This window comes from Miscanthus floridulus, chromosome 8, assembly GCF_019320115.1.
Source record: "Miscanthus floridulus cultivar M001 chromosome 8, ASM1932011v1, whole genome shotgun sequence".
Lineage (NCBI taxonomy): Eukaryota > Viridiplantae > Streptophyta > Magnoliopsida > Poales > Poaceae > Miscanthus > Miscanthus floridulus.
The window spans coordinates 155421842-155435617 of record NC_089587.1 but is presented as its reverse complement, the minus strand read 5'-3'; the positions used below and the strand labels follow the sequence as shown (position 1 = coordinate 155435617).

Below are 13776 nucleotides of genomic sequence, written 5' to 3'. Positions count from 1 at the left end.
TGAGCTCATTAAAATACTCAAAAAAATTAATTACATATTCAGACCTGAAGGTATTTTTGACTTTTCACACCTATAGTTTGACACCGTTAAAGCCAAATCTACTGAAAGTGACGTGAAGAAAAAAAAAAGTTCGGTAGCACCTATAAGAACTCAACACTTTTAATAATTTATATATAATTATCAAATTTTATAATAACACACGTATAAAAGTCTCCTGTGAGATTGCTCCGGGAGCTGCGGTAGAATCCCTACCAATGGGTCCTACGCCTACAGGCGTGTAGGTTGCAGATACAACAAACCAACGAAGAGGGAAAACAACAGAGGCCATCAATGATCTCGAGATTCCCAAATCTCTTTCTTAAGTACCGCGGCGTCGCAGGCCGAAACCACCGCTTCCACCATCGCCAACTGTCGCCCCCTTTCGCCCTCACCATGTCCGACCTCCGCCCGCCGGAGCACCAAGTCGCCGGCCACCGCGCCTCTGCCAACAAGCTGGGTCCGCTCATCGACCGCTCTGGCCTCTTCTACAAGCCGCTCCAGGCCGGGGACCGCGGGGAGCACGAGCTCGCCTTCTACGAGGCGTTCTCCACCCACGCCGCCGTCCCGGCCCGCATCCGGGACACCTTCTTCCCGCGGTTCCACGGCACGCGCCTCCTCCCCACCGAGTCGCGGCCCGGGGAGCCGCATCCGCACCTCGTCCTCGACGACCTCCTCGCGGGGTTTGAGGCGCCCTGCGTCGCCGACATCAAGATCGGCGCCATCACGTGGCCGCCGAGCTCGCCGGAGCCCTACGTGGCCAAGTGCCTCGCCTTGGACCGCGGGACCACGAGCGTTCTGCTCGGATTCCGCGTCTCCGGCGTCCGGGTCGTCGACCCCGAGGGCGCCGTGTGGCGGACGGAGCGCCCGGAGGTGAAGGCCCTGGACACCGCCGGCGTCCGCCGCGTGCTCCGGCGCTACGTGTCATCCGTTGCCGACGAGGGGATGGACTGCGCGCTCGCCGCGGCGGTGTACGCCGGGAAAGGAGGAGTCTTGTCACAGCTGCGCGAGCTCAAGGCGTGGTTCGAGGAGCAGACTCTGTTCCACTTCTACTCGGCGTCGATTCTTCTGGGCTATGATGCTAGTGCAGTTGCAGCAAGCGGAGGTGCGGGTGGGGTGAGGGTGAAGCTGGTGGACTTTGCCCATGTGGCCGAGGGTGATGGGGTGATTGACCACAACTTCCTGGGCGGGCTCTGCTCTCTGATCAAGTTCATTTCTGACATTGTTCCAGAGACCCCTCAGACGCAGCCTTTGGGTCCTTCTTAAGAGAGGATCATGGCATTTTCGATTTGATAACAAAGGTAATGCTCACCCTGGATATGTTAATTGTTCTTTTTGTTTGTTAGATTTGCTGCTTTATATGGAGTTAACGTCGTATTGATAGTAGATATCGGTTCAAGGATGTAAAGTAGAAGGGGAAATTTGCTCATGGCTTAGATGTTGTCTTGCTATGGGATCAGGGGATAAAGTAGATGGAAAGATTTGTTCACGTCACTGTGGTCCTCAAATCTGCTAGGATGTTTGATCTTCTGAATAAAAGATTATAATATTGTCACCTCAGCAAAAGTACCAAAAGAAATAATTGATTATGCATCTGGCGATGTTAATGGTAGACTGGTAACTTTAGGCAGATTCAGAATTGTATAAAAGTTAAATGATGATAGGAACATGCTATTCAAAAGTGAAGGTATTTATTCTGAATACTTTTTTACTTGATTGTTCAGTGGTATGTGTAGCATTAAAATAATTCAAGGGAATCAAGGTATTGGAATTGGAATGTATTTTTATTAATTACAGCCTCCGAATTTGTTAAATGATTCTAAAATGCCGCGCCCTTCTTGGAGCAGGCCAGCCAGGGATCACTGAGAATGGCCGAAAGAAATGTTGACTATGAAGCAAAATAAGCACTCTCATCTCTTGCTCTGCAATTTGCAGACTCTATCCTACTTAAACCTTGAATAATGGACAGGGTTAGATTAAATTAGAGAACCCATAGCTGCCTAGATTGCTTTATCCAATTATTTCAACCTGATAGCAAAAGTTCGTAGAGCAACTTTAATGTCAGCTTGCAAGTTAGTGCACATGTAAAGAACTGCATATATATGCTAGATGGATGAGTTTAACAGAGATTAGTAGTATTTTATAAGAAGGGTGATATGTTGTAAACCAATTATCATGAAAAATTGTAAAGTGGCTGGGTTCTACATATTCTGTAATGACCAATGCATTTAAAATAAGACCACAGCTAGTACATCTGACATAGAAGATCAACACAGAATCAGAGAGAATAAAAAGAGAAACTTGGAGGTCTATTGTAGCATAGCTACCTTTGTATGTTGACAACGTTCTTAAGAAAAATAACCATGTTAATGACTTGTCAACTGTATGGAAACAAAAAGATCCAGTAATTCATTTCATGGCCAATCAGCCAGGAGACATCCATGGAGTAGGCAAAGCCAATGTAAGGTGTAAATTAGTATTGTAATCGATCTACCAATTGCCATTCTATGTCAGATTAGAATAAATAGTCTTTGACTCTTTGTTGTCTAAGTTTAGAAAAAAAAAGGGAATCATCTTTCTCCTCTTTTGATTGATGCTGTTGCTATGGAAAAGCAGTACCTAATACTGAGCTCTGACCTCATAATGTAAGCATTTTCCCACATTAGAAAATTTTGGACCTGACAATAGTTTCAAATATGAAAAAGTGAAAAATATACAATATTTAGCTGTGGAGCAAAAGAACGCTGTCAACTATGCAGCACGGATACGGATACGCGTATCGGTATCGGAAGGATACGGATACGCAGATACGGCAATTTCCTAAAAAAAACCTATACGCGGATACGTTTTACTATTTTTTTAAATAAATACATAATGGCACATATTAAAATTGTGAAAGTAGTTCAGTAACCACTAATCAGTACAAGTAGCAGTTCAGTACATCACCGTGAACTCTGAAGTAGAAAGGAGAGGAAGAGGACAAAGGAGCACAGGTACAGCCACAGGCCCACAGCCCACAGGAACAACTGAACAGGACATCAAATTCGCAAATCACAAGTGTCCTGGTTGCCCCACTCTGCCGTCGACCTTATCCTCTTCCCAGCCTCCCAACGACAGCGCACGTCTCCCCTGTCCTCCCTCCCAATCCATACACTTCTCCCGTTCCTACGTCCCTAGACATCTCCGCCGCTCCCACCACGCCGCTGCCTCCGCACCGCCCACCCTCCTCCCCTCGTATATCTCTCCCGACGTCAGGGCGCAGCGGGTGGCTGCCTCTTGGCACAGCGCTGTGCAGGCGAGCAGAGGCTCGTCGCAGGTGGCCAGTGAGCGGGGATGCTGCGTCACTGCGCGGGGATGCGGCGCGAGGCGCGAGGCGCGGGCGTGCGGGCATCCGAGGCTAGGGCGTCGGGGACAGAGGGATAAGGGAGTCGACTGTTATTGGGCTGGGTCGTATCCACAAGCCAGATACGTATCAATAGCCGTATCCAATATTCGTGAAAAAAACAAAAAATCGGATACTCCGAGGTTACGTATCGGAGGAGTATCGGACACGTATCCATTATCCGATACGTATCGGATACGCGATACGCACTCCCAGTGACGTATCCGTGTAACATAGGCTGTCAATATGGAAATAGCACTAAGAGGGCTGAGCTTCACGTTTGCTCAATCATATAAAAACGAGCCTTCTTACCTCTTGCTGCACAATTGAAGAGGCAGTGGGGTTAGCTCAAATTGCTTTATGGCATGCAATTCAGAGAAGGTTAAGTATTATCATTCCTCATCAACGCTCAATTCATACATTGCCTTGCATTTCTTCTTATATCTTAATCCCATTCATATAGCAACAGGGCTTGGAACATTGTGAGTGTAGTAGGTTACAGTATATACATGCAAGGCAACAGAAGGGGGATATATTTTGGAGCTAGAAACATTGTAAACACGGCAAACAACAGGGCTACAAACATTGTGAACATAGTTGTTGTGGTGGTTGTAGTAAATATAGTAGAGGCTGTTATCAGTATGAAAAATATCATCTAAGGAAAAATCTTAGCAATTCTGTAGGTTTCATCAGTACAAGGAAAAATATACATAAATCTCATTTTATAACAGGTTCTAAATATAGGAAAAGATCCTGCTAAACTCTTTTCCAATCAATTGTGTTCCTATGTTTTGGAGGAACATAACTCAATTCTGTAGGTTTCATCAGTACAAGGAATGTGGTGTCTTGTACCTGTTAATTACAGCAAATGGTTGATCAATGTGATTAATATGTTATATAACTAATATTTGCTTAAGTGTATGTAGGTGCAGAATGAACTTACCTCCAATCAAAGTATCAAACCGAGTGAATGAACAGCCTTGTTTATTACATTTATAAGCTGGAGCAAGTTTGAGCTTCTGTAAAGCCGGAAATGGTATCAGTAAAAGTAACAATTATGGGAGCTAATCAGATTAAATCAAGAAATGGAAAATGCTATTTTTTTAGCTAACCTTTTCAGTGAAACGATCTATTAGTTGCAGCTACAGAAGTGTTCTAAAAGCATAATATTTATAGATGGTTCTACTATATCAGGGGTTATTTTTGTTGTTCGGCTTTGCTGAAAAATAAATAAATGTGCCATACCCAATAGGCAATAGCTACAGAGTTAAGGCTCGGACTCGGCGATCTGTGATGGCAAGCACGAGACCTGGCGATCTGATCGCGGCGCTGGGATACACCAGCCATGCAAAGCACAGCATGTGCAGTGCATAGCTTGCCATGGCTATCCGCGGCGCGTACAGGAGGGCCACAGCATGCAAACATGCACACTGCACACTGTGGCATTTGCATAATGGCACGGCGGGCAGTTGGGTACTTTCCACAGTTGCGCCGTGGCTTGCCCCGAGCCGCGAGACAGTAGACACTGCGACGCGCAGCAGGCCGGCGGGACTCCCCATGGTGTGCTTGGCATTTTGTCGAACAAGCAGCGAGCATGATCCCTTGCATCGTGCGGTCATGCCTACGACTCCTGGTATGGAATCACCGGCCGCCATGTAGGTCGAGGCACGGGGGCAGTATGTCTGGTAGTGGGCCAGAGAGGTACGGTGGATGCGCCAGCCCCGTGCATGTGCGGCCATCCGTCGCAGTTGCTCTGCCGCTCGAGCGCGCCGGCGACGGCGGAGTTCCAAGCGGGCTACCTGGCTACGGACTGCTCCCTAGCCCAGACATCCTGGTCACGAAGCTGTTGGCTCGGGGAGTGCTTTTTTCGCCGGATCGGCTTCTCCGTGGGAACTGGGTACAGCCAGTGCGGTGCGGCGGGCTTGGCTGTTCGTGGGTGACGTGAGGACGGGAGTCAGGCAGTCAGCGTTTCGTCGCGTCGGGCCTTGGGGAAGAAGGCTCTAGAAAAGTGCAAGCTATTTGCCTGCAATTGGACGGTTGGATCATGATCTGACGGCGAGAAATTGGAGGCGACGTGGCCCAATCCCTGGCCAGAGCTTGGCTCAGGTTTAGAGGGAGAGATTGTATTCCTGATGATTGGGGTCGCGAATATGTTTTACCCTTTGAAGTTGGGATCTGTTATACACTGAAGACAAGCCTCTTTAGAGCAACTGCATCAGATCTCTTATATTACGTAGTAAGTTTTTGTAGGAGAGTACCCTAAAACCATTTCAGCATATAGGCGAGCACTGCTGCAGCAAATTACCTTAAATTGTCTACTATATTTCTTTAGGAACAGGGGAGAGGGGGTTCTCTCCATTCTTTAGGCGAGAAAGGGCTGTTTTTAGGAGATGTCTTAAAAATTATAGGTGGGAGATAACATAGGAGATCTGTTGCAGCACCTCTATCTTCTAAAAGCTAGTTTTTAGGTATGGGATATTTAGACAGGAGATCTGGGGTAGATGCGGTGTTGATCACTAAGCAAGGCAGCAATCTAATGATTTCAATCTAGCTATGTTAGGCATTTACTGCTCGAGTCATTCATGCTTTTACTCAATCTTTAGATAAAGGAATTGAATCCGGCTTCATCCCTTAGCACATGATTTTATTCAATAAGAAGGATAAAGATTGTGTGTAGAATATCTTCTTGATCTCAGTGGCTGTATGCCTGTATGCCTACAGATTTGGACTAAAGTAAATTGCACTTAAGTTCTAGTCAAATAACTCCCTACTTTTTTTATGCCACACTCTTCATGACCAATTCCATGCTGCATTGACCATTGATGCGGCTTTCACAATCTTTATTTCAGCACTTGCACACTTATCTTATCGAGCTAGGGCAAACAGGATCATTGTGTCACTTCTATATATATGGGCTTATGAAAGCTATCCTTTTTTTTACAATCTTTATAGCTAACCTCAATAAATCCTTTCGTCTATACAGAGGGAGGGAGAGACCGTCCGTAGATCCTATCCTATTTTCTTATTATTTCTGCACAAAGAAAGAAGACCATTGTGTTATTGAAAAATACTATGTTTTTATAGAAACAATAAAAGGTACTTATTCATACCATACGTCTCTTGAGATTACATCTACCTTGGTATTGCTAGCTATTAGTCTACAGCACCATTCTCTCCATCAGGTTATTATACAGCAACTGTGTCAGTATGGAAGTTATCACACCATGAATAGTTACTTCTCTTTGATAATTTACTGTCATCACAGCGTATATGTTAAATCATTTCCAGTAACATTTCTCATTAAAGATGATGTTGGTGATGCTTTTTGGCGGAAAGCTTTGGTGTTCGATGTTATTTCCTCCGTTTCTGCTTCTTTGTGATGCTAATGGACTGTGTTTCCTATAATACATAAAACTGTGAAATGTAAGCTTAGGCGCAATGCCCTAGTCCTACACTCCTATTATAATTGTTTTTTTTTTGTTTCAGTTGATTTACAAATGATAGACTTAAGTTGGATAAGCTTGTTAATCCCTTTGATGCACTAATGAATTCGACAGTAATTAGGTAGATTTACATCTGAGCTATGAGGTCTTTTGAGATAGTATCAATGCCTAGAAAGCAAAAGGCTGCTGAAGCAACAAGCAAGTCCTGACTCTAAATAGAAGCCAGAATTAGAGTATGCCATATTGTCAATTTAGGTGTTTGTGCATTTGTCTTTTATGGTGCACTTCATTTATTGTCCCCCTTTGAAATGTGATTGATGGAACTCGTGACCGTTTGTCATTTCTGTATTTGCCATCCAAATGTCAGTGGCAAACCCAAGAAATTCCGGACACTTGATTGTGATTTTCCCTGCATAATCTATTCTGTGTGAAATCTCAGTTATTTGAAGTAACCTGTTTATCTAGGTGACTAGGATAGCAACCTTTGTTCAGCATTATTTAGTAACACTTTGGTTGATTTAACACTTAAAATGTGGCTTTGTGGCATCTTGTATTTATCTACACCGATGAATTATAACAGGTTTACCCATGTCAATCAATCATTATCTTGCTTAGCTAATTTTCGAACAGGGTCGGCGCAGCACAACTATGCACATGAGTCATAAGCAGAACATTTTATCCTGATTTTCCATTTTTATTATCGTTCATAAGTAGAACATTATATCATATTTTATGCCTTTTTTATCGTTCGGTGATCACTATTGAACTTACATTGTTGATTTGTTGCTGTCTTGCAGTCCTAAAAGTTGTCCGGAAAAGAAACCTCCGAGTTGCTGGGTGTGGAAGTTTGTGACGATCGGCTCCAGCTCACCTGGTTGCCTTCCCTGGAAACATACGGCAACCTGTTCCTTTTTTGAAACCCTTCTTTCTTCTGAAGTTTGCCACTTTGGGGTTCGAGTACGTTGGATCTGATTGCATAGAGGGGAAAAAAACTAAGGTGGTGTATAGATATAGGGTGTAAAGTTTGGGGTGTCACATCAGATGTTACATGTGGTGTCGTACGGGGTGTTCAGATACTAATAAAAAAATAAATTACAGAATCCGTCAGTAAACCGTGAGATGAATTTATTAAGCCTAATTAATTTGTCATTAGCACATGTGTTACTGTAACACTTTATTGTCAAATCATGGATTAATTAGACTTAAAAGATTTATCTCACAAAGTAGTCATAATTTGTGTAATTAGTTATTTTTTAATTCTATATTTAATACTTTATGTATATGTCAAACATTCTATGTGATAGGGTGTAAAGTTTTGATGGAGAAACTTAACAAGGGCCAAAGCTTGCCACTCCGTCAGAGGTTGCCTAGTAAGCATGAAGATGCAGGCGTATTGATCCGGCAACACGCATGCATTTGCATGCTTGCCGTTCATGTGTGAGCAGATTTCTTTTCTTTTTGTTTTTTGTTGGTTTCCTTTTCTGCGACGAAGATTGCATGCATGTGATGGCCTGATGGGGCAGTGCTAGCTTTGAGTAGCAATTTGCATTTCTGCTCTGAAACTCTCTGACCTACTGCTACTGTCTGATGGGGGCAGTGTTATAAAACTCTCTCTGTCACGCTTGCCTGATTAGGTGAAATTGCCATGATCCAAGGTACTGGGATGCCCGCAGCCCGTAGTGGTGATGTGTGGCCCCGAGTTCAACGACCATTTGTTGGGTCCATCTGTCAGCTGCAGTGCACCTAGATTTGCCACCTCAAACCCATGGTGCTTGATACGGGGACTTGTTGACGCTTACAGCGAAGGCACGCATCTGATCTGTGAACTCTAAAGAGCGTGTTTGGATCAGCTAGGGTTTTACTAGTTGGGGCTAAAAAATTAGCTCCAATTAGTTGGGTTAGCTAGCTAATTGGTTAACTGTTTATACCAAAATTTAGGAGAAGAGCGCGGGAACTCGTAGGCTTCCAAGATTGTGTCAATCAATGAGTCGATTGAGTAAGGATTGATATCTGCCGGGTCGAATGTGACACTGGAATCGGTTCTCTCCGAATGACGTCAGTAGATAACGATGACGAGATATGATTGACATCGAGAAGATACATATCGGACTCTACAAAAGGAGAAAGATTAGAGTCCTAAGTTACCTTAAAATAGGAATGTTTACTTCGTATCAAAGATTGTACTTAAGTCAGTACTCGAGTAGGATTCGTTTTTAGGCTCCGGGTACAAATACCAAACCCGGCTATTGTAAAAAAACACACAATCAATCAAATATAAGTTACTTACTTTTTTTTTTTGCTTCCGGCCACCTCTTAGGAGTAGGAGTAGAGTAGATCTCGGCAAGTTCTTCAGCAAGTACAGGCTGTATCGATCCAGGTCGACCTCCACTACTTGTCTGTAAGTACCGTCATAGGCTTATACCTCTGTTCAGTACGGCTGCATCGATCCGGTCGACCTCCACTGCGACTCTGATATGAGTTAGTTATCGACTCTTGTCTGGTTCAAGTACGGCTGTATAGATTCATTAAGTTACCGATATTGCTTGTTGCTTCTATTATTTACTTAATTACAGCAATATCACTTTCGCCCGATTGGGATTGATCTAGATCGGCCTTATATCCTTTTTAACCCTATCGTTTGTTAATCTAAAATTGATCTAATCTGTACTTTAAACGATGAGTTATGTTTTATCGGCTGTTTTACATCAATCATGATCGTGCATAGCAGTGCGGTTAAGGCGTGTTTGATCTTGAGTAGATCTATTGGCTAGCGAAAAACTGTTCCATGGCCTGTTATCACGGCCTGTGTGATTTTGCCTCACACCCCACTATTAGCACCGTGGAGTGGGGATCGTTATTTGGTAGATCTGTTCCTTGAGAGGGCATGACCTTACTGTGCGCTATGCCTGAATCGGCTGTTTTAGCCGATATCGAGCGCTTTCACGAGCAGTTCGCATCACTGAGATCGTTGAAGTAGCGATAGGTTGAAAGATATGTTAGTCCCATGATCTTATTATTGTATTATGGCCTGCATGATTCTGCCTCATGCCCCACTGATATTAGTAATAATTTAGGGTCATCGAGTCTATTGTTGTTTCTACTGGCCTGCATGATTCTGCCTCATGCCCCACTGGTCATAGCGATAGATGAGATCTAATATGTGCATTAGACTTATTTCTATTAAATGGTTGAATGATGATGAACTGTTTCTTTTATAAAGGAGTTTGGTTACTTGCAGTCATTGGCTTAGCATGAACTAATTATCGTTAATATCTTATTGCCATTGACCAATATTTGTCTAAAAAATGATATTCATCCTGAATGATAACCGATTCTTCTTACACAACCCCATGAGCTTTAACCAATTTATTCTTATGAATATGCTGGAATCAGCTATTTAGTCGATCTCCTTTCATATCGGCTCTCAGAGCCGCACATTCGGGACTTCTGGCAACACCGGCATGTTCTGTCCTTAATTACTGATAAGCTTTCTCTCCTTGTCAATTGTAGGGTCAAATTGACTGGCACATCTCGGGAGGAGTGCGCAAGATCGACCACCCCTATGCTGAAGCTAGGCAGATCTCCAGCTCATCGAGCTGGACCCTTCTAGCTTGCTATGTGTGTCCTCGGCACGGGACGAAATTCTGTGTCGACACGCGTTTCTAGCACGCCCGGTGGGACACCACAATCGTCATGGACATGTTCACAACAACAACGACATCCTTATACTTGCATTATGAAGATCTATCTGATGGGGATAAGGGTATCATCAGCAAAGCTACAGAAGAGTTTCAGAATAAGTGTTTGTTGTCCTACATCAAAACACGTGACAATACAAGTTATTCAGAAATTTCCACTACCAAGAGTTCTACTACACAGGCAGACAGATACAACTAAAGATGAAGACTAGACGTTTCTTTAACGAAGTTATAGACAAATCTGTTCGTGATGCCATATCAAGCCATAATGAAGCTTTCTTGGACATATTCCACAATGCCATGAGAGAGGCGATTCATGGGTTTTCCAGTTGGTCAAGGTGGGCTAGCTTATTACAACATTCCAGATCTATCGACCCTAAGGGACTAATCAAGTCGGTACCAACCATCAAGAAGCAGCACCAGCTGGTAATGGTGATGTCCAAGGCAGTTCAGGGTTCATCTGAATAGGCTCAAGGAACTACTACGAATCAGGATACAGCATAATCCTGGATAGCCAGTACAGCATATGCAACAGCCGACGGGGGCAAGGTCAGAACCAGGTGATCAATTTTGGCACATCAGGCCACATACCAGTCGTCGGCTCAAAAAATAGCACCATTAATTCAAAGGATCCGTAGAGATATAGATCCTTATGTCTATAATCAGAGACTTCAAGCTAGCAAGCTAGCAAAGAACCCTAGCAGATTGAAATTCCACAAGGGTATCACTATGGCACGGATTATAACACCCTTCACATGATGTCAAATCTAGGATATCAAGGCACACGGGATTTCAATCCACAGATGAGTCAGCAAGTGCAGAGAAATCCAAATTCAAATGCTGATGAGTTGCTGCTGAGGGTGACCGAGATGATGAAGAATCAGTTTGGTCTGAAGCCAAAAGGGCTGACCTTTTCGTATAAACGCCCATATCCAAAATGGTATAATTTGATCGCTCTTCCCACAAATTACAGGCTCCCAGAGTTTGTTAAGTTTACTAGCCAAGACAGTATAAGCATGATAGAACATGTCAGTTGGTATCTTACACAATTGGGCGAAGCATCAGTTGAGGATGCCCATCGAGTTCGTTTCTTCTCCTTGTCCTTATCAGGGCCAGCCTTCACTTGGTTTTCATCACTACTAGTCAATTCCATTGCCAATTGGGCTGACCTAGAGAAAAAATTTTATACATATTTTTACACTAGGACTGGAGAAAAGAAAATTACCGATCTGACAACTATAAGACAAAAGACTAATGAATCGGGCATTGAGTTTCTTTAGAGGTTCCGGGAGACTAGGAATTTGTGCTTCTCCTTAAACTTGACTGATGATCAACTAGCTGCTTTAGCTATTGAAGGAATGCTGCCAATGTGGAAATAAAAGCTACTGGGACAATAATTTGACAACTTGGGTCAATTGGCTCAACGAGTGGCAGGCGCTCAATAGCCAATTCCAGAGTATGCGCAGAGATACCTGATTTTAGAAGAGTACCACAGTAGCTGAAGCTTATGATCCATACTCAGTCGATGATGGCTATGAAGATGAAGAAGAAGAGGTTGTTGTGCACTGAATGGAATTGGAGCAAGAAGACAGTAATGGTGCCAAATCCTTGGGGAAGAGAAGTCGAGGAGAGCTATGACTTTGATGTCACCAAATTAGACAAGCTCTTCGATTTCTTACTTGAGAAGGGGCAGATCAAGTTGCCCGATGGTCATGTTATGTTACCCCTGATCAATTGAAGAACAAGAAGTTCTGCAAGTTCCATAATGCTACTTCTCATTCCACCAATGACTGCAGAATTTTTTCGGCAGCATATACAGAGGGCTATTCAATAGGGGAGGCTCAAATTTGACACTGTCCTCAAAAAATGAAAGTTGGTGATCATCCTTTCCCAGGAGATCAGAATATGGTTGATGCTAGACTAATCAAAGGAAAAGCTAAGGTCCTAACATCGACCAAATCAAGAGAAGCTGGAACAGTTGACCCCAAGATGTAAATATCGGCTGACGAATACAGAAAGATTAGAAGACGTCACGCCGAGCAAAAGAGCTGATATGAGCAGGGGGAGACGTCAAAAGATGGGGCGGCAAAGCCGTGAGTTACATCTCGGATCCTGTTGAATAAGGGGCAGCGGCAGAAGGAAAAGGATTATCAGCATTGGTTAAAAGATCAAGCATACTAGCATCAACTGAAAGAAGAGAGGTATGAAAGGAAACAAGCCGAATTACATTGAAATTGTACTTTCTTCAAATATTGCTGGAATGAAGGTTTGAAGTTGCCTATCAGACATGACTGTCTAGAATGCAGCAATCAATATTGAGAGTTTACGCAATCTTAAACCAACCATCGATCTATCCATACTGAAGATGCATATCATCATAATAACATGGATCGGTGCTTAAAAAATAAAAGTGTTCATGATCGGCTTGGAAAACGAGCTGTTGATCAAGACTGGGCTGATTATGAAGAAGAAGGCAACAAAGGAGATTATGTTCGGCAGGAAGGCCAATGGTGTCTAGGAGGCTTAACAAGAAGCCAAAAGAGAAGGGTGCAACGCCTAAGGAATAAAGAGATGGAACAGGCTCAGGCATCCGGTAAACCTCAAGTATGGCATACCAAGCAAACAACTGATAGAAAGCAACCATCAGCTAATATCCAAATGGCTTTTCTGTTGCCATCATAATTCAAAGCTCCGACAGATCAAGAAGTTTATTCAGATTTAGATGAATCGGAGTATGAGGAGATAGTTGCCAAGTTAACAGTTGTACAACAAGCAATATTTGACAAACCAGTCAAACATCGGCACTTAAAAGCTTTATATATGAAAGGTCTTGTTGATGGAAAGCCGATGAACCAAATGTTGGTGGATGGAGGTGCTTCTGTCAATCTTATGTCTTACACCACTTTTCATAAGCTTGGCAAAGGACTAGGAGATCTGATGGAGACTGATATGATGCTTAAGGAGTTTAGAGGTAATACGTCTAAGACCCAGGGGGCAATAAACGTCGAACTAACAATCGGAAGCAAGACTCTGCTCACCACATTCTTTGTCATCAATGGAAAAGGGTCGTATAGTTTGCTCCTCGGTCATGATTAGATTCATTCGAACTGCTGTATACCATCGACCATGCATCAGTGTTTGATTCAATGGCATAGAGATGATGTCGAACTGGTTCACGCTGATGAGTCCGTGAGCATCGCAACAGCTGATCTAGTCT

At 43.5% G+C, this 13776-nt stretch overlaps 1 protein-coding gene across 5 annotated transcripts; it reads left to right on the top strand.

The window, feature by feature from the left end:
* Positions 1-330: 330 nt before the first annotated feature.
* LOC136477410 (inositol polyphosphate multikinase IPK2-like) lies at positions 331-8983 on the top strand. Of its 5 annotated transcripts, XR_010764011.1 has the most exons (3): positions 331-1337; positions 1884-3799; positions 7659-8143. XR_010764011.1 is itself a non-coding variant. In XM_066475565.1 (2 exons), exon 1 carries the CDS (start codon positions 331-333, stop codon positions 1300-1302), a length of 972 nt encoding a protein of 323 aa, XP_066331662.1. In that variant the 3' UTR covers positions 1303-1337; positions 8166-8983. The 5 variants fall into 5 exon arrangements, 4 of the variants coding, with proteins under 4 accessions (XP_066331662.1, XP_066331660.1, XP_066331661.1 ...); XM_066475565.1 differs by lacking the exons at positions 1884-3799; positions 7659-8143 and adding an exon at positions 8166-8983; XM_066475563.1 differs by lacking the exon at positions 1884-3799.
* The last annotated feature ends 4793 nt before the right edge of the window (positions 8984-13776 follow it).

Excerpts from the sequence above, each read along its gene's own strand:
- LOC136477410 (XM_066475565.1), top strand. The coding sequence starts at position 331 with ATGATCTCGAGATTCCCAAATCTCTTTCTTAAGTACCGCGGCGTCGCA.